This window comes from Pundamilia nyererei, unplaced genomic scaffold (assembly GCF_000239375.1).
Source record: "Pundamilia nyererei isolate P.nyererei 1_Seehausen unplaced genomic scaffold, PunNye1.0 scaffold00009, whole genome shotgun sequence".
Taxonomy (NCBI): Eukaryota; Metazoa; Chordata; class Actinopteri; order Cichliformes; family Cichlidae; genus Pundamilia; species Pundamilia nyererei.
This window is the reverse complement of record NW_005187410.1, coordinates 5159458-5181100: the sequence shown is the minus strand read 5'-3', so window position 1 is coordinate 5181100 and position 21643 is coordinate 5159458. Positions and strand designations below refer to the sequence as shown.

The 21643-nt window shown below is 39.1% G+C and overlaps 1 protein-coding gene across 1 annotated transcript in view; it reads left to right on the top strand.

The window, feature by feature from the left end:
- Positions 1 to 21643, top strand: part of pde11a (phosphodiesterase 11a) — a 47909-nt gene that overhangs the window by 12003 nt on the left and 14263 nt on the right. The window contains exons 3-14 of the mRNA XM_005723513.1: positions 1824 to 1913; positions 2525 to 2665; positions 2820 to 2884; positions 4500 to 4632; positions 5982 to 6057; positions 9597 to 9664; positions 9755 to 9847; positions 10682 to 10732; positions 13751 to 13897; positions 14031 to 14138; positions 18516 to 18625; positions 20138 to 20228. Coding sequence (XP_005723570.1) covers positions 1824 to 1913; positions 2525 to 2665; positions 2820 to 2884; positions 4500 to 4632; positions 5982 to 6057; positions 9597 to 9664; positions 9755 to 9847; positions 10682 to 10732; positions 13751 to 13897; positions 14031 to 14138; positions 18516 to 18625; positions 20138 to 20228 — 1173 coding nt within the window. The remainder of the gene's footprint in view (positions 1 to 1823; positions 1914 to 2524; positions 2666 to 2819; positions 2885 to 4499; positions 4633 to 5981; positions 6058 to 9596; positions 9665 to 9754; positions 9848 to 10681; positions 10733 to 13750; positions 13898 to 14030; positions 14139 to 18515; positions 18626 to 20137; positions 20229 to 21643) is intronic.

Genomic DNA, 21643 nt, shown 5'->3' with positions numbered 1-21643 from the left:
TTAAATCACCTTTCTTCCCAAGACTGTTGCTTGGTTTGAACTTCAGTAGGTAACATCAGGTGGTATTATCACCTCACATGGCAGCAGAAGTGCTGTGAACCGACGGTGTACGTAAACGTAAAAGAATATTTTCCATGTAGGCCACAGGTACAGGCGTATAGTTTTCCACAGAAGGCTTTAGCATTGTGTTCTCCACATGTTCATTTGCAGCTGATGAGGAACTGATAGATTATAATTTCTGAAAGATGAAAGCGATATCCTCGTATCAGTGGCGACAGCTGAGTAACTTCCCATTCATGTATTGTTGTAATGTCCCTACCCTCAGGTCACACTGAAGGCTGGTAAATATTGGTGGGTCTGTTGTGCTGATTGTATTGTTTACACAGCAGCCAGATGCTAAAGATTGACAACTAAACAAAGAGGCAGCGCAAGGAAGCACACAACCTAAATTCTATTGATTTAATGTTATGGAGCTGAGTGTCACACCGATAAGGCCACATTGTTGGAGAACTGCGGTCATATAGAATTCAAGCCGCACGTTCACATCACAGACATATTTTTGTAGCACTGCAGCCGCTGCTTTGCACTTTCTATACAGGTAAGGTGCGTATTGATATTCATTATGAATCAACTGTGGTAAGGAAGCAAGGAATGTAGTTTGACTCTGAACCAGTAATACAATTCAGGTTATACATACCATACATATTAGCTACAGCAATCAGACCACATCAAGTGATTACATTATTTATGTGAAGAAAATATGAGGGAAATAAGGAATTCATGTTATGAGCCCAAGGCACAGTAAGTCAGACTATTTGGTCAAATGGTAAAATGTCAGTTGAATTGATTTATTTGTCCTAGCAAGTAATAACACCAATGAAAGGCCATTTCTTATTTGTTCCAATTTAATTTAACAGCTAAGTTTTTCCTGGATGAAAATATTACTTGTGTTTTAATTTCCTAATGCTAAAAGAGAAGAGTTACAAACAAGCAAAAACTTTTGTCTTTTGGTTAAATGTTAAATGTTCAGTTAGTACTAAGGGGGCCAAAACGTGCCAAAAAATATCCCTCACATCATTAAACCATCAAAACCAGACTGAACCATCACAGGATGGATTCATGCTTTTACGTTGTCTTACTGTAGCCTCAGCTTCCGTAGTTAACAGGAGTGAAATCTGGTATGTATCCGTGTGTTGTGTGCTCAGAGATGCTCTTCTGCTTAACGTGGTTGGAATGAGTGCTATTCTGAGTTGTCTAATTATCAGCTACGAGCCATCTGGCTATTCTCCACTCATGTCTAATATCAAAAAGGTATTTTTGACCAGAGAACTGCTGCTCACTGGATATTTTCTCTTTTATGGACCATTCTTTGTAAACCCTAGAGGTGGTTGTGTGGGAAAATACCAGTAGATGAGCAGTTTCTGGCAATAACAATAATGCCACATTTAAACTTAAATTACCTTTCTTCCTCATTCTGATGCTCGGTTTGAAATTCAGCAGGGCATTTTGCCCATGTCTTCATATTCCAATGGACTGACTTGCTGCCTTGTGATTGGCTGATTAGATATTTGTGCTAATGAGCAGTGGAACAGGTGTACCTAACAAACTGTCCGTATAAGTCAAAAGAGATTTAATATTATATTGTATTTTTTTATACAACAATAATGTGTTATTTGTGGCATACCTCCTACTTCAAACGATGTTTCATGAAGTCTTACAGTTTAGTTTCAAAGATTAAATGTGGGGGCTATGTGTCTCATCTCAACAAGCGCTTCAAACCTGTTGCTTTATTTAGTCAGCAAATCTGTTGAATATGTCCACAGGTGCTGCAGATGTACCTGCCCTTCTGTGGTATTGCAATCTCCAACGCCCAGCTATTTGCCGCCTCAAGGAAGGAGTATGACAGGAGTCGGGTAAGGGCAACAGGGCCAACCAAGATAATAATCCCCACCTACCCCTAGGATCAGCGGTACTTCCTCCACCCTCATGCTGACATTGAGGCTGAGTATTGATCAGCAGCAGCCCACTTGTTGCCACTGCAGTGGGAATCTCAGAGCAGCATGCAGCCCTGTCTGGACATTTTCTGTGGACCTGTGGAGGGGGATGGGCACATATCCAGCAAGGGGCCTGGTTCATGATTTAAATCTCTTAGGGACCGTTAAGAGATGCACTAATTCATGTCACAGGCATTGATCTGTGATGGAAGAGAACATAATGAGTGCACAGTTCAGTGAGTAGAGAAGAAACCGCATGATTTTTATGTGGTTGTGTATTAAATTCGATTGGCACTCGCTAAGATAAAGGGCCTAATTTTCTTTTATTGGGCAAAGTAATCATATTATATCGTGCTGTTGGTTTATGATTTAGAGATAATGATAATAATCAAGTTTCAATAGCTGAGCGAGGAAAAACATCTTTATTCAAAGGGTCATCACTATTACCTGTTGACAGATTTTTTTTTTTATTCAGCCTTTGATTGTTGGGAATAATGCCAGTGGTAACGTTTTCTGTCACTGGTCTTTAGGCACTCCTGGAAGTAGTCAATGACCTGTTTGAAGAACAGACTGACCTGGAGAAGATTGTCAGGAAGATCATGCACCGTGCACAGACACTGCTTAAGTGCGAGCGCTGCTCTGTTCAGTTGCTGGAGGACATTGAGTCACCGGTACTGTTTTTCTCTCTGCTGTCCTGTCATATATGTCAATGCATTTTCGCATGTGCGTTCTTGTTTTTTTGTTTTCTGTTTTCCCCCTTTTTTCCCAGTAAATACTTTGTATGTCCATGAGCTGTTGTGATTTCTTCCCTTTTGCATCTTTCAGGTTGTGAAGTTCACCAAGTCGTTCGAGCTGCTCTCCCCTAAGTGTAGCGCAGACACTGAAAGCAGGTATGTTTCATTCAGAGCACCTCGGTAACATTTGGCCTGATTAAAAAAAAACCCTCATACAACCCCCCCCCTCCATAATTTTCCCTTCCATTTCCTCACTCATCATACCATTACCCTTCTCATTAAATAGTCATATCTGCAACATGGCACCTGTGCATTTGGCACAGAGCCTTTTTGAATCTGCAGAGCGTCCATCAAGGACAAAAAAATATGTATAAAATTTGACTATTATGTAGTGCTGTGGGAGTAATATGCGGATTCTGAATAGAAGGCATACTGTGGGAGCCCTGCTTAATTGGGTTTTGCAGCTTCTCTCTACAGCTAGGCATGGCTGAGTGGAGAAAGAGAGGTTTAATATTGCGTAGGATGTTTATGGATGAAAAAAAAAAGGCTGAAAAGGAAGACAAATTATCCCCCCAAGTCCTGCACTTGCTGTAACTGATATGGTCACTTTGAGGCAGTAGTTACAGTAACTATAACAGTAATTTAAAAATATCATAACACAAGAAATACCAATATTAAAAAATTAGCGATGATGAAAGAAATTTTCAGCCGCTAGACTGGGAAATGTATTCTTTCTGACTGCACGCTCCTTTCCGATATGTGTTGCTACTGTCACATTTTAAATATGAAGCCAGTTTGTAAATAAAACTGCACAAATTCCTGAAGCACCTCTTCTTAAAGGTTCTCATCTCAGTAACAAGAGAGCTAGTGAAATTTATGTGTGTAATTAAATAAATGCATTCGGTGACAAAAGGTGAGGATACTGTAAGATTTCTGATGTGCCTAAAATCCCCAGCTACTCCCACAAGGACAATGTTCCTTTATGAGAGGGATGAACCGAGGAAGACAGAGAGAGAATTAGGAGAGAAACATAGTAAAAAAAAAAGAAACAGGAGGTAAGGCAGATTGCCATCACACCCATGTGGTTTATTACTGCTGCGCTGTGGTTCCACATCTACACACAGCTGTATCGCTAGATCAAAGGGATCCAAAAGATCTGACATCTGTGTCGTTCCGTCTTTTTTCTAACCTTAAAAGACAAAATGAGCCACACTGAACATTTACTTTGGCGTATTTGAAAGTAAAAACTCAGTGATGGCACCCTGCAATAAGATGTAAACAGTCTGAATAGTGATGCAGGTGTCTGGCAGAGAGAAAATAGCTCATACTGTATGCTTAACTTGTCATTACTTTCATTACTTTTTAAAAATCAAGTAGCTAAAAATAAGATTGTTTGCTTATTGTAACATTTCTAAATGCGTATAAAGGGGGTCTGACCTGTGCTCATTTCCAGCTCCCTGTTTTATTCTTGGACTCTGCTGGAGCAGCTATGTGTGAATCACAGTTCATGTTAATCCTTTATAAATGTATTCTACACTGGCTTGTTCCCCGGCTTGAAACAAGTTGTTTTAACTACATTACCTTTCCCTCTAAGCCAGCTTGTTTCTAAAGGTCTGAACAGCAGTTTTTTGGGACTGAACCTTTGAACCTTTAGGTCACAAGGATTCATTTCACATATCCTCACCTCATCTCACACAGTCTAATTAAACAAATCTGGTTGAGAACTGGTTGAGTCTTTTGTCATCTATCTTGTTTTTTTTTCTGACCATAGTTTCAAAGACAGCATGGAGAAATCATCTTACTCAGACTGGCTCATCAATAACAGCATTGCGGAGCTGGTGGCTTCCACAGGACTGCCTGTAAACATTAGTGACGCCTATCAGGATCCTCGCTTTGATGCTGAGGTAACCACACAGTAACATACTTCCTAAAGTTCACATCACTAGGATTTAAAAAAAAAGGTGAAATGATTTGTGGGACTTGTATGAAATACTCCTGCTGTGATTGTCTTGCATTGTGATATATTATATACAACGTGAATTCAAAAAGCTGAGACCAATAAAAACATACCTGATTTAAATCTGCCCACTGTGCTCTTCAGAGTCGTTTCCTTGTGCACTTCTGGCCTTTTTCACGTGGCCCTGCTTTGTTTGGATAAACCTGTTCTGACCACTTCTCTGTCCTAAAGATATCTTGTAACTCACTGTTTCAAAACTTGAAAAACAGAAGGAAGTTGCAGGGGAGCCAAAACTGCCAAGTAGGACAGGTGGCAAACAGTGATTTTGTTTTCAAAGTTTCACAGCATTGTGAGCAGTCATGTGATGCCACATGCTAGCTGGTCTGAAGCAAATTTTCTACGTCAGACACTTGAAGACATTACAGTTCTCCACATTGACAATCTGTTGGGACAAATACATGGTTATGTTGTGTATATGTACGATGGTTTCCTAATAATTTTCACATTAAGCAACTTATTTAAGTTTAACATTTAACCTGGATTCACACAATAGTGAAGTGCTCATACAGATGAAACTGGCTGCCAGTTTTTTGAGCTGGTGAAGCCTCTTGAAAATGTCTCTATAGCTCTCTGCACACATAAACGTACATTTTCCGAAGCTGTTCTTTCTCATTGCACTGCAGGAAATGCTCTACTTAAGATACTTTCACACTAACTGAAATACTCCGTTGGGTTTCGGTGATGGAGAGTGTAGCTGGCGGGTAAAAGTCTGGCTAGTGTCCAGCTGAGTGTGCATACTGCACTTGATCTTCCAAACAGAAGTATTCTGTCAATGCCGCACTTACAATAAAATCATATTCTTAAAATCAGTCTCAAATGCATCAGTTTAATGCAGTAGCCATTCAGAATAGTTGTAATCTGTTTTAAAGGCATTTGAGTGCACATCCTCTGTCCATGTCCTTGCCCCAAAGTGGAGATTTTAAAGAAAGTGATTCGGAACTATTACAGCAATAGCTATAGACTTATGGCTTATAGTTATAAACTTCTGTGCAGTACATCAGTTTCACGTTTTATATTTCGACTATTTTAAACTGCACTGTATAAATGAAGAATAATTATAACTACAAGCAAATTTAACAGGTTTTTCACTCATTTTTTCATGATATTGATGAGGAGAAAAACCCAAAACACTGATCACATAAGAGAATGAAAACATTTTAAATAAAGTAAATAAACATTTATTATTTACATTTTATGTAGAATAATTATAATGTTTTATTCTCCCACTTTTTGCAGGCAGACCAGTTCTCTGACTTCCATATCCGCTCAGTGCTTTGTGTCCCTATATGGAACAGCAACCACCAAATTATTGGTAAGTTCATACACAAAAAATCTTCTAGATTCTCAAATTCTTCTGTTTAAAAGTTTCTGGTGTGGCTGAATGACATTAGATACTAAAGGATGTCTTTAGGCACTTACTAAGGTTCTGGATAGCTTATGTTGCTACAAAGGAATGCAAAATGTCCTAAAATATCATTTTAAAAGTCATTTGTAGAAGGGTCCCTAGCTGGAACCAATAGCAAGAAGTCAAGCCATAAAACACCACCACATTCCACATACCTTTGGCTGCATGCTGTGTTCAATTGCAGTAATTTCATTACCACTAATACTGCACAGGCATGCACCTTTTTGCTGCATAAGGCAGAGAATATAAGAGGGGGAGGGCTTGAAAATTTGTCCAGCCGAGACTGCATGATTAACTCCATGCTGCACCATCACGCCACACTTAGAGGTGGTTCCCTTCTTCTGGCAGCGTGCTTTGTGTTTGTGAATCAGCCCCAGGCTAACACCACACTGACACTCTGATAAATCATTGATCTCTCGTCTGGCTTTGGCGCTGGATATTGCAAGGAGGAGCGACGATAGCGGCTCTATTCAGTCCACTGAGATCTGACGCGGGAAGCCATTAGTTTTATTTGAGTGCAAAGTGATCAGCATATCTGGTGCAGATGGTTGGTGAAGACCTGTGTGCATCTTTGCGTAGGTGTAAGTGCATTTGTCAGGGAGGGGAGAGGAAGAAGAACACAAAGAGTGAGGAAGAAACACAGTGTGTGGGTGGCACCTGAGGATCTGGAGTGAAAAACCATTAAACAAACAAAGCAGCAGAAGATGAAATTCTTATATCAAGGCTACACTCAGCTAGAAAAATTAAAGCCCTTGTGTCATCCGCAAGGTTCCAGCAGACTCATTCAAAATATAAGCAAAATAAATACTTTAACAATAATAATGATTAGTGAAATCCATCTTAGCATATTATGCATCATTGAAACTGACTTTAATAAAAGCAGATGGCTCACCAGGTATTTTTAATGATTTATTTTCCTGAATTTAATGAATATCTTTAAAAAAAAAACAAAACAATTATTTTGCTATCCAGATAAACAGAGAGAACAAAACATTTTTTTATTATACTTAAATCCCTAGTCCCTTTAATGTAGTACACTGTGTACACTACCTATTTATTTGTGTAGTATGTGTTTTGACAGCGTAGTTTTGTCTGAAGTCTGAATCACGTTTGTAGCACCTTCTCAATCTTAAAATGCAAAAACCACAGCCCAACAGTTCTACCCAACTTTGGACCAATTTCTAAATTCTTTATTTCCATAGTATCCCTGTATTTAACTGGGAGAAGCGTTTCAGTTTATGTGGGGTTCCTCAGGTGTCTGTTCTTGGCCCAAGTTCAATCATGAGAAAGCGTGGCCCCTCACTTCCTTTTTATGCAGATGATTCTCAAAATTAAATCTTGATTTTAAGATTTTATTCTTAGTTTTTTCCCGAGTGACAGGAGAAGGGAGCTGGAGATCGACAGACGGATTGGTGCTGCGGCCGCAGTGATGCGGATGTTGTACCGGTCCCAGGACACGCTGGAGAGATTATATCTCTTGGCTGGCCTGGGAATGCCTTGGTGTTCCCCTGGACAAGCTGGAGGCGGTGGCTGGGGAGAGGGAGGTCTGGGCTTCTCTGCTTAGGCTGCTGACCTGGCCCCAGATAAGCGGAAGAACATGGATGGATGGATGGATGGATGGATGGATGTATGTTTTTAAGTGTTTGCCTGGGTTGGTGCTGCGTACCTCACTGTTTGCCCCTGCATGCTCCCACTTTACCGGTGGGGTCTGGTGAACAGATGCTCCTAGCTGTCGTGAGGTTCAGAATAAAACATGGAGCCGATTGGGTCTTCACAGAAGCTGCTCCTAAATTGTGTAACAAACTGCCTCTTCACATCACATCGGGATCTCCCCAACATTAGAAACTTTTAAAGCCGCTTGAAAACCCACTTTCATACTTTGGCTTTTAAACCAGACTGCATTTTGATTGCTTTTGATTTATATTGTTTTATTATTTCAGCCGCACTTACAGGATCAGCTGTTTTTAAAAAAAACTGTGTTGTAAAATTAAATCTGACTTGACATGATTCCACTTTATAGAAAGTTGCCATAGACTCAAGCGCTCATTGCTGCACTGTTGCTTGTTTCCACCTTTTCTGGGATTTTTGCATTGGGTAGAAGATTTAAACACATCTGTTATGGTACAAAGAATCGGCACAGGGGCTATCCCCGCATCTAAAACTGTAGCAGTTCATTAATTTGTTTCCATTTAGCATTTAGCACTAAAGGCCTCCTTCTCCTAATAGTTATTTATTTATTCATTTATTTTTTGGGATGTTCTACAGGAGCTAAAATGAATAACCTCTGGAATTCAATCTAAATTATAAGGAAAATTATTGGAAAACTTTTGTTCATTCAACTTCTTGACCAGCAGAAACTCTTTGTTGTAGGTAAATGTATATAAAAAACTGGCATTATAATTGCTGTTCTAAGCCAATCAAGTGGAGCTTGATTAAAATGTGCTTTCTTAGAGGGATAGGTTAACAGTGCTCTGGTTGCTGCTTCACAGAATGTAACATTGCCAGTTACTGGATGAAGATGACTTTGAGTTTAGGTTAGTTCTTTGATACACTGTAATTCCTCCTGGATTAATGTAGTGCTGAGCTGGTTGCAGCTCAGGTCTGGCCCAATGCTTTGTGAAGCTCTAAGCAAAATTGACACCACCAGAGCAGTGAATAAATTGTACGGTACAGTCACACAAGACCATAAGTCGTTTGCGTAAAAACCCGTATTAGTGCTGTGATCATTGCGATAGCGTGTGTGTGTTTTTTTTTTAAATGAAACACTTGTGGCACTAGGAATGTAGCCTCGTTAAACCAATTAGCTTGTCTATGCTGCAACTCATCACAAATTACAAGCTCAATACAGAAGGAGCAAAATTAGATTTTAGAGAATGTTTCCCATGCATTAAAAATTAATGGCACCAAAATGAAAATTGATCATAGTTGCATTGTAAATTCTTTTCACACTATTCGTTGAAATGAACACATAATCCCATTGACAGGCTTCTTTCACCTCCTGCAGATAAATAAAAATTGTAATGATGTGGAAATAAGAGTTGCTGTATTAATTGGATGTTCTCCTTTATTACCGGAGTTCTTTCTGTTTTGATTAGACAATGAGAGAAGCGGTCTAAAAAGGAAAGACTGCTTTGTTAAACCCCACTACAGGGTTGTGGAGAATAACTGGATTTTCGGTCAAAGATAACATTATCTATTTTGCAGCTTCAGCACTATTAAACAATCATTTTATTCTTCTGTTTTCACTGATTTCCAAATGTTTAACACAGGAGATAGCTGCACTGCAGACTTTTGTTTCTTAACCACATTTATGTGCACTATTGTTGCCTCTTCCCTTAATTTTCTTTAATAATTCATAATATTGATCCTGATACTAGTCTGCCAGTATCAACCTTAAAGCATTACTGCTATGCTGTTGGTATGGGTAAACTTATTTTGTGTAACAGGTGTTGCCCAAGTGCTGAACAGGCTCGATGGGAAACCCTTCGATGATGCAGACCAGCGTCTTTTTGAGGTATTACAATTGCTTGTGTATTTTTTTCAGCATTAGCAATTCTCCAAACATTTTGGAAACCATGGGAGTTTCTCTGTTTTATCCTTTTAGGCATTTGTGATCTTTTGTGGACTGGGCATCAACAACACCATCATGTACGACCAGGTGAAAAAGTCTTGGGCCAAGCAGTCGGTGGCTTTGGATGTAAGAGCGCGTTTTTGTGTATCCACTTATATTTGTAAAAACACTGCTAAGCAAACTGCTTGACGTGTTTATTTGTGCTTGTGAGTCCTACTGTATTTATTTTTCTGTTTCATTCACTATAACGGCATCTTTACTTTGCGTTCCGATCAACATATGCTCAGGGGTAACACATTTAACCAGAAGTCCCAGCAAACAACAGCTGCTACATGGAAAATGTAAACTCCCTTCCTACTTATTCTCTCTCAGTGGTCTTTTGTACTTGGCTTCTCTTTTTTGTCTCATATTTCCAGAAGAATGTACGCATTAAAAAAAAGTGCTGATCTCTCTTTGTAGATAACCTTCTCACAAAGGTTTTATTGAAAATTAATGAGAGGCAGTGAAAAGCAATCCCTCATCTGCCCTGCGGTATGAAGCCATTCAGCACTATTCAGCTTTTACAGTATGTCCTTAGATTACAATAGGGAGCTTTCAGGTGCATTATGGTAGTTAGCACTGCTGTTTCCAAATAGGACAAGTAGAGAACAGAATTGAGACACTGGGTGAACTAATATGTTGATGCACTGCGTCTGGTAGCACTGAATAAACATGATCAAATAAGCAACTGCAGGCCTGTGCAAAGTATTTCTCTCGGGGAATGAGCGATGGAATCAGCGCTGACATTGCAGCTCTTGTAAGCTGTTCCAGATGTGAGTGTTACCGTCATCATCTGGATGATCCACTAAAACGTACAAACGGGCAGTATTTTCAGCTGCAGCAACAGCTGGGCGTCTTGTAGAGCCTTACTGGTAAGGGTTTGAAAAGTACACTGAGTGACACTGTGCCATCATTTTGCAGGTTCTGTCGTACCATGCCACTTGCTCCAAGACTGAAGTTGACAAATTCAAGGTAATAGATGTTCACTGTTGTTCACAGTAGAAACTTTTGTTTTTCTTTCAGGATTTGCAGATGTGGCACAATCAAGTTTTTATATTTTTATTTTAAGTATTTTTTAATATTTTTTTTTTTTGTGTTTTTGGAAAAACACAAAAAAGGAGGCACTGATGCAAATTGGCCACTGCACAAGAGAAGTTAGCATGCTGTGCCATATCCTACTCATTATTTGCAGCTACAAACTGAGCATTTAGTTTGGCTAAATAAACCTGATCAAAAACCTATAAGGCATTGGAAGAAAGCACCACCTTGTGGGGTATTCTTTTAATGAGGTAACTTCCATAGACTCTAAATAAAAAATGGACTAAACCCCCTAAAAGCTACTAAAATCCTGTTTTGAAGCCTCATTTTTAAAAAGATGGTAGCTGGCAACTTAGTTATTGGGGGCTAGACGTTGAAGCTGTTCACAGCACTTGAAATGGCTTTGTCGACAGTGAGCACTGATCTGTTACTCACATTCTTTTGGCTTGCATTTAACAATGGGTTGGCATTAAGGTTACAGCTGGTTCAGTTCTTCTCTTAAGGTGTCAGTTTTTCTTATTCTCTGCCCCTGTTTCTTGTGGGGTCCCTCGGGGGTCTTTGCACTTTTTTCCATTTAATAATAATATTAAGAGATATAACATTGCCTTTCATTTCTATACTGATGATTTACAGCTATATCTTCCAGTAAAATATCAGGATTCCCTATAGCATCTACTTGACTGTCTTGGAGACAAACAAGGTTGGCTGATTAACAACTGCTAAAGCTGTTAAACAGTGACAAAACTGAGATTATCATTCTTATGATCAGGGAAAAAAAATTTATGTGTACCTTTATTACTTCACGTCTGGATTAATCTTCCCATACCTACGTCTGCAGATGGTGCAGAAATCAGCAGCAAGACTGCTGACTGGTACTAAGAAATATGAGCACATCCCTCCAGTCCTGGCCTTGCTGCATAAGCTTTCTGTCAATTTTAGAATCCAGTTTAAGATTTTGCTGGTTGTTTTTAAGGCTTTTAATGGGTAGATCCCAGTTTATATCACCAATCTCATTCATTTTCTATCAGCTCCCAGGTCTCTCAGGTCCATTGGCAAAGATCTGTCATATGACCCAAGGTCATGTCTCAAACAAAAGAGGGTGACAGAGCCTTTGTAGTCACTGCTCCACAGTTCTAGAATCAGTTTCACATAAAAAAGTCCTGCATCTCTGCTTTTAAATCTAAGCTCACAAACCACCTTTACTCTGGCCTTTCCTGCCCACTAATCTCCTATTTACGGTTTCTCCCCTCTTGTCCTGTGGTTGTTGTTATTGTTATGTTGCTGCTTATTTGTTTTTAATGTAATTATGTGCAGGTGAGTGTATATAGGTATATAAACTTTGTACATCACGAACCTGACGGCTAGCATCCACAAGCGATCGATCATATTGGCATCCGATTATCCAAAAAAGACCAAAGTGGGTCATTTTAAATTTGGAGTTTGTAGAGATTGGTTAACTTTTGGAGTCACTGTTTAGTGGACATTGGAGGAAACTATTGAGGCCGAAGCAAACAATCACAAAAGCAAAGACAAGAAGTAAGACAAGAGAAAAGGTCTTAAGGGAGGCTTCTTGATGTCTGTATTGGTGCAGATAATTACCATGATCTAATGTTTTGTTCTTCTAAATGCTGTCCTTAATTAATAATAATAATAAGACAATAATAAGAATCAATAATTAATTAAGACATATGAAATAAAACACCAACATTAAAGGTGTATTAGGATTCTGCTGCATCCCGATTTCACAAAAGTTTCATCTAAGATAAACTTTTACTGATACATAAAATGAAAGTTTTTTCACAGAAAGTTAAGATACTCACAATGTATTTGGTTTCCTCGTAGGTGCTTTAACTAAGATATATATTTTTCTAATTAAATAACAATTTCTTATTAACTTTAATGAGAAGGGAAAAAAATCTATGGCAAAAGAGAGAAATTATTGGCAGACTTCAGCTTCAAAAGAACTGCAGCAGCGCACAAGCATAAATAGGAGCTGAGAAGTCCCCTGCGAATTTAAACTAATTGTAGCATTTGGAATGGATTACCTCAATCAATAAGCATTCATTCACAATGCATTATTGATAAAGATGAAAATATGGAAAATGACTACATTTTTAATTGGCAGGACATTTCTGAAAAATAGATATGACCTATTTTCCTGCACTTTCATGTTTAGGATTTTCCCCTGTGGCCATTATTGCATAGTAGGATCCCTGCTCTCTAGTGTGCCTGTGTGATCTTTCAGCCCCCTCATGCAGCACTGCTCTCTGCTTCTGCCTTTCCCTCCACTTTCTGCACTACATAAGTAGCCTTGTTGAGCACGCTTGCCTGGGATTCCACTGGTGTGAAAAAGGCAGTGGCAAACAAATCTGGCTGACATTTCATAACCCCGGGGCTATGAATTAAGATCTAAAGAATACCTGCTGGCCAGAAAGGCAAATGTTTGCGCAGGAAACAATGGTGGTTGTTAGAGAAGACAGATAGAGAGGAAAGAGAAACACAGCTTTACAGAAACTTTAACTCTGCTAAGATATATTTGACTGCAAAGCTCAAAATTCTTCAATTATAAATGCTGACTCAAGTCAGGAAGAGCATCTCCTGATCAGATAGACGTTGTGCTCATTAGAACCGATTAAAGATAGAAGATGTGCTTCAATATGAAAATGCTTAATTGGAATCCTATATTTTTGTTTGAATACCACAGAAAAAAAGCTGCTGATGATTATTGTTGCCACAATTGTCAGTGAGCTCTGAAAGTAAACAACAATGAAATTCTCCAGTAGATCCCCCTCATTAATCTTAAACCCCTCCAAATGAAGCTTCGGGTCTTAATTAGCATGTTTTTATATTTCTGTATAACATCTGAAAATCGCACAACATCCTCTGACTTCTTCATCTTCATTTCTGCTCTTGTTCTTGTCCTGTATGTTTCCTCCTGCCATGGCGAAACAGGCTGCTAACATCCCCCTGGTCTGCGAGCTGGGCATCGACAAGCTCTCCTTTGATGATTTCTCTCTGGATGTTGACGCCATGATAACGGCAGCTTTGAGAATGTTTATGGAACTGGGAATGGTGCAGAAATTTAAGATTGACTATGAGGTGAGGACACTGAGTTTCCCTGTCTTAATTCCTTTGCTTTAATACTTGATTGAGATTGCCCCGAACACTGTTTTGTAACCACACGAGGACCGCTGACCCATGTGCTCATCTCGCCACCTGTCTTACCCTGCAGACGCTGTGCAGATGGCTGCTGACTGTCAGAAAAAACTACAGAATGGTTCTCTATCACAACTGGAGGCACGCATTCAACGTTTGCCAGTGCATGTTTGCCATGCTGACGGTAATGGTCATGCTCATTTTTGATCACTTTCTGTTCTAAACACAGTTAGATCAAGGCATTGCATTTCAACATACAGTTAGAGATAAGAATAGAAAAGCTTTGAGAAAGTTGATCTGACCAGCAGTGACGATATGAGGGCTGTTGCCATATAAACTGCTATTGATAACTGGAAAACTTAATTAAATAATTAGTTTGCTATAATGATCGTAGCGTATATCTACATATATGTTTGTATGCATCCTATGTTGCATATCCATATGTTTTCGCTATCTTAGAGTTAGTTGTTCGTTCCACTTTGCTTTTAGCTTTACTTTCCTCGTCTTCTTCTCTATGATTGACTTCAGCTTTCTCACTCTCTCCAGCTGTCTCCACTTCCCCGATTGCACTTCTGTGTACATATAATCGCTGTCTCCTTTTGTCCTTAGTTTGAGTGTTTGTTCCTCTTGTCTTACTGCTTATTCAAGCTTTTATGTTCCTGTAGTTTTATAATTTAGAATTTCCTCTTCTGGACTTTATGTTTTGGTTTTTTGTTTGAATATAAACAGTCATTAAACAGCTCACTTTCAGTTAATGCAGTCTGCCTCTGCACATCTGCATTTGGGTCCTCCTCTAATCCTTCACTGTCAGTAGCACAGCTGACCATGACAATAAATTTAGAAGACAAAAAACCCCATTTTTACAGATGTCATTTTTTTAAAATTTCCTATAAATAGTCTTTATTTGACAATCCACCTGCAAATATGATGTTACATTCTACATTTGCGTTTTTTTCACCTATGATGTTCAACATACATCACCTGTAGGGGAGACCGGGGATAGTAGTAACATTTTTCACATTTCTGTCTGTAAATTGGAGCTCTTTTAAGGTAGTGGATTCAAAATGTAATGCAAAGTATTTACATGTCTCTGCTATTAAATAGTGCAGCTATTTTCTCTGCAGCACAATTACCCATTGCATGGTATGGCCTCAAACACGAAGAGTGAAATGTTACAATTAACCCCATAGTCTGGGTTAGTTCTAACATATCCTGGGGTAAAATGTAACACAATGAAATAAGGGTACTAACAAAATATTAACATGTAATCTTTGTTTATTCAACACATGAATGCACTTACATCCATTTATGTAGCTGTGTGTGTGTGTGTGTGTGACAGAATGCAGAAATCTAGCTTTTGAACATATTCCAACCCCCCAAAAAAGACAAATTATGGAAATTTCTGCAACTGAATATTTCATTCATTTTGGTTGGTCTTTCTTGAGTTTGGCCTCATTGGCTCAGTGGGCATTATAACCTACAACTCTTGCACCAATTTTGAACATAACAATGGAGCTGAAAAAATGTAGTTGTTCACCAGCATCGCAATTCCATTACTTTTTATCATGGCTTACCTTGGTGTGGTTTGCAAAGTGCCTCAGAAAGATGAGGAAATCTGTTTCTTGCACCCATCCTGATTTATTTCCACTACCAGTACTTCCTACTGGTCCATCTCTGACACAGTGGTCTGCATAATGTATGTGTGGGAACACAAACAGTGGAGGAATTGTGTTGCCAATGGCATTAACCGCATATACAAATGCGACCAGTGAACCTCTCTCTGCTGATGTCGTTGCCCCAACTTGTTTAATATAAGTTAAAGTAATAGTGTGGTAAGTTGTAACATCTGCATTATTGTTACAACTGACCCAGACTGTTGCTGTTACAACTGACCCAGACTCCTATAGCCATGAACTAGCTAACATTACAGCCAACGGCTAAAACATTAGCACTAAAGACCCACACAGAATATATCCCCATAGACATACAAATAACATAATTTAAGTTTGATGAGTTTAACTGCAAAGCAGATAATGCTATTACAAATTGAAATAAAGTAGAAAAACGTAATTTTTGGCATACAAATAACTTTTTTTCGTGTTAAATTGTCTGTGTTTGACGAAATGTGCTGATTTTTCACATGTGATAGCAGAACTGAGTTGGGCATGCACAGACTGAGTCACATCATTTGAAACTTAGCCCTGATTGGAGAAATTGGAAGTGTTACAACTGACCCACGTTACAACTATCCCCGGTCTCCCCTACGCAACGTACCAAAGTTTGTATCCGTGATGGAATTTTATTTGGGCCACGAAAAAATACAGAATGAAGAATTTCAAAAAGCGCTGCAGCAAAAACCATGCTGCTTTTTACTACATTTAATATTATTAACACCAGCAAAAACCAGCACAGATATGATAATGGCTGACACTCCAAAGTGGTAGGTAGTGATATTGTACCTTAATGATTTTGACAACCACCAATATGCAAAAAAGAGAGGACAGTCACTGCTCAGGTAGTGCCACAGTGTGTAGCTAGCTAGTACCAAGCAAAATCATGTTGGAGGAGTGTGAGAATTCTTTGGTTTCTGTGGTGTTAGCATAGTATAGCATAGACTCTACGTGGGAAGCTGAAAGAATTGTACTATCCTGTTTTCTTGGTGTCAAAATTGACTTATCTCAAGACAAGACTGTGAGTGCTAACTTATCAGCTAATGCCAGTTTGGTTTGTTTTGCTGATTAGTGCTAAAGGGGAAAGCGATTTTGCCACTTGTCACTTTGGTGCTGATGGTTGACTGCTAGTGGACATTTGAGTTGCTCTGGTTGCCTAGGTAACCTGCTACCACCCTTTTGTACCCTTTGTTTATTGTCACATGATTCAGTCCCACAGCTTAAAGTTTAAGTCTGATTGCGTCCACTTCGTTGGACCAAATTGAGTTTTTTTTGTTGTTTTTTTTGTATCATTTTTCTTATCCTTCTTTTTGGTGGATAAGTTTTGACAGTTTGTCTGTAAACCGAGCTTCCCAGTGGGCACAATAAAAGGATTGAATTGAACCAGTGGTTATTTCATCTGATGTCACGTGAAGTCGCTGTCATTTTCAATGACCTTCACTTCCCAAATCTGGTGCACAAATGTCTTGCACAATCAGTGAATAGAGTTAACCATATAGCAAGCTACTTTATTTTTCCCCATTATCTTCTTGGAAATGCTGCAAAAGGTACCAACACCATAAATTCTAGGTCTAGAAGCACACTAAAAAGCCTCAAAGCAGGCTACAGGTGCTGGTGTTGGCAAAGAAACCCAGTAATTCACAACTTTAAACTTTAATGCAAATAAAATTAGTGAAAAAAAAAATCCCTCTCTGCAGTTTACATTAGTGAAGAAATTAAAGATTTTTCAGACCAAGCTGTGAACATGTCTGCAGCAAAGTTGGACAGTTTTTTATCACCACCATAATCATGGCGACCAGAGGCCATAGAAAGTCAGTGGCATTTAGCGCCTTTAGCCAACCATGGATAAAAAATCACTGGCGATGTGAAAGGGGTGGATTCTGAGTTAAACTTTTTTAAACTTTGAGGAAAACGATCCAAAGGACTACCAATAGGAGCACAGGATACCGGTGATTGACATATGATAGGATGGTAAGTATATTTAAATGACGGACCTGGATGTTGCTGGATGTACAGAAAATCAAGTTAACGTAGCATATAAATGAGAGACATTAAAAGATAAGGTTGCAATAGCTTTGCTGCACACTGGCATGAATATGAATGGAAATAACTAGCCAGCTTGCAACTAGGCAGCTGATGAATGACCCTATGATCAATGTTAAGATTGTTAAAATCTTATTATTTTATGTAATACTACATTTCAGTTTGATCTACGTTGAACTCACAGAGATTTAAATGATGACTCACTATATTATTAACTGTACAAACAGCCAGTTCTGTGTTTGCTTGAATTGAGACCCCAAGAGAATTACTTCTGCTTTTCCAGCAGGCCTTTTAATTTATCAGGTCCTTGGGGTAACGCACACTCTCACACAATTACACATGCATACAGACATGCACACAAACTCGTATAAAACACCACAGTGTAGTTCACTTAATCAAGTGTAGCATTAATGTGTGGCATCCCATCTGAATTGATTATTGGCAGAGGGGAAAGAAATAGCAGTGTGTAAGCTCCTGTGGACCCCTCAGCTCTTCTCCCATGTGCTTTAATGAGTAGGCTGAGGGCCTTGCTATCTTTGCCGCTATCCCCACAATGACCTATAGTGACTCACTCAGCACATGGCCTCCAGAATCCATTCATCCAAGCCATAAATCTCACTGTTTGGCTATGTTACTGCAGTCCCCTCATTTTTAGAGGGATATAGTTTTGGATGATGCTGCTGTTTTAGTGGGGTTTTTTTTTTTTTCATTTTATTCAATGTACTGCTTACAGCTTCATAAAATTATAGAGTAATAGATGCAGCTCTGGAGCACATGGAATGTGTGTGTGTGTGTCTCTGTGTGTGTGTGTGATTTCTTATTTGCCTCCTGTTCTCTGTGCCAATCAGACAGCAGGTTTCCAGGAGACTCTGACAGACGTGGAGATCTTAGCCCTTATTGTCGGATGTGTGTGCCATGACTTGGACCACAGGGGCACCAACAACGCTTTTCAAGCAAAGTAAGGAAACACACACACACATACACATACAAACATACTGCAATCTACACACTGCTGTTCCCATCTGCAGCAGTCTGCAGTAGTGCAGCTCAGATCAGCAAGAGTCAAGTCGGAAGTTGTTTAAGGCTTATATAAGAGTCTCCTTAACGAAGAAACTGTAAACATTGCTGACTCTGGGTGCATTAAAAAAAGCTAATAAATTACTGAATATAAATATTTTCTGCTTCCATCAAGATTGTTATAGTGCAAGCTGATTTTCAAAAATGTTGGAACATGATCGAAAATATATCAGAAAATGATATGAGAAATGTTGTTCTGGCAACATGTTTATATAAAGAATGGGCATTTATCACAGCGTTGTTGCAGTTTTTATTTCAATAACACGGTAAATGTACAGCAGCTGAGGAGATTGTAGCTTCGAAAGTTAGATTTCTTTCGCTATTCTTGTTTCATGTAGGATTTCAGCTGCTCAACAGTTTAAGGGTTCCTTTATTGTATTTTAACTTTCAGAATGCACCCAGTGTTTTCAAGCTGGGCACAGTAGTGTTGGTTTTAGCAGCCCAACACCTGTTCAGCTGCTTGATAATGCAAATGTCATCACTTGGCAGCAACCCAGTACATTTAGACAATGTAGACAAGGCAATCTGCTCAAGGTCAAAGTGAGCATCAGAATGGGAAAGAAAAGTGATATAATGATCTGAAAAAGAGAAACTCTTAAGTGAGCAGTTGGGTTAAAATGTCTTGTTGATGAGGAGGCTGGCCAGACAACACGACGATGTGGATTCAACCTGCCTTGCAGCAGTTCAAACTCCTGGTGGTGTACTGCTTCCTTAATTAGATTTTTTGGGCTGACTTTGGCATTGTTTAAAGTCTGCAGCCTACCTGAGCATTGTTGTTAACCATGCTCATCCCCTTATGACCACACTGTACCCATCTTCTCGTCACATCATCTCAAACTGGTTTCTTGAACAGAGCAGTGAGTTCATTGTGCTTAAATGGCCCTTAGAGTCACCAGATCTCAATCCAACAACACTTTTGGGATGTGGTGGAACAGGACACACATCATGGATGAGCAGCCAACAGATCTGCTGCAATTGCATGTACACCTCAACCTATTAATCCAGACTAATTCACATTTGTAAAACCCTCATTATAAGAAATGCTGATTTTTACCATGTGTAATAAATAACATTTAAAGATGGCGCTAAAATGTGGGATATTTTTGCATTTTAAATCCAGCTCACATGCGCCGTTTGTGGCTGTGTCACTTCTCTTGAGTATTCTTTTTAGAAGCTAAATTAAACGACGATCTTATTCAGTGTGAAACCTCTCCGTCTTTGCTGTAGTTTAGGATATGACTCTCAAGCTGTTTTCTGTACTGCAACACGTGGTGACAGGTTGGTGAGGAAATCATACCAAACTCAATCAGTTTCTCTGCATGTGTTGAATCCTGATTATGTTATCCCTCGTTTTTGATCCCAATATGCGTGTGCGTGTGTGTGTGTTTGGCAGGACGGGCTCAGCTCTCGCTCTGCTTTATGGGACCTCTGCTACACTGGAGCACCACCACTTCAACCATGCTGTCATGATCCTGCAGAGCGAGGTGGGCTATGTTCTTATATCTGCTGCAATGCAGTTACCATAAACGGTTTGCTAATGCCTACCTCAGACAAAACAGAAAGCATTCAGAAAGACCCGACATTCAGAATCTCTTCACAAAGACATTTTTTGCAGCACTCTTGTATTTCAGTGCATTGCATGTTCACATTTGTGCTACTTTTCATTATATTGAAAGTCTGTTAATATCTGCACTGCAGATCTTTTTCACTGCCCTGATATTTTACATGGTCAAACTAATTTCATTACTGATGCCAGCTGCCAGCAGCATGCACAGTACCAGGAACCTGGAACCACCAGGTCCAAAAATTAAATGCAATAATTTTAGTAACACTCATGGTTTCCCTGCTGAAGTAGATGTCAATGCCTATTAATCCTGAAGGTTGAACAGTGAGTGATAGAAGGTTAAAGTTATGACCTTAAAGGACTGAGATTACCTTTTTTTTGGGTAAATACACTACTGTGTAAAATTCTTGTGCCACCCCTCATTTCTTTATATTTTACTTCCAAATAGAGACATTTATTTTTTTTTAATTGGTCTTGAGCAGTAGCTCTCCAGACATGTTTTTCTTTGGTCATTGGCTGCTTTTTCCACTCATTTTCAGTTCAGTTCTTGTACCTGAATATTTTTAGAGGAATGTTTTTTGTTTTGAAGCCACTTAACACTGATCTATGAATGATTAAGCATTAAAAAGTCATCTCACACAAGGGATGAACCAGTGTTGTGTTGACCAATAATGGACAGATTAGCAGAGAAGCAATTTTAAATCGTTTAAGCACTTTGTTACTAGTATCTGACGTAAAAATAAATCCTTTGTTTACTCAATTAAATCTATGAAAAACTGCCACAGATAAAATGGTATTAATAAATAGTATTTTAGAAGTGCTATCAGCTTAAATGTTGTCCAATCTCAGTATGGTGTGGTATCTCAGTATGGTGTGTCCCTAATATATTTGAGGAAACTGGCCCGTCAGATGATCCATCTACTGTTCACTGGAGCCTCATCAGAAATGGTCTCAGTGGAAGGGTTTTTGTCAAGAAGTGATTCTTCTTAAATGGGAAAGAGGGAGAAAAGACTGATGTATAACAAATTACATTAAGAACTAGACTGAAAAATCAGTGGTAATAGATTTTATGGAGTGATGAATCCAAATCCAGATTTTCTGCACATAAGGAGGAAGTCAGTGCAGAGGTCCAACAGTGAGCGTCTATAGCCATCTGTAAAAGACAGTGGTGCTGGGAAATGCAGAAAAGTACCATCTCAGTTGTTCTCCTGGCTGAAGTTTGGTCCTTTTACAGCATCCTGCCATGCGATTACATTTGTTCCTGACCACCGAGAACACTCACGTTAACTTTTATCGAGTGGAAAAAAGTTAGCTTGTTTATATTATGCTAACATA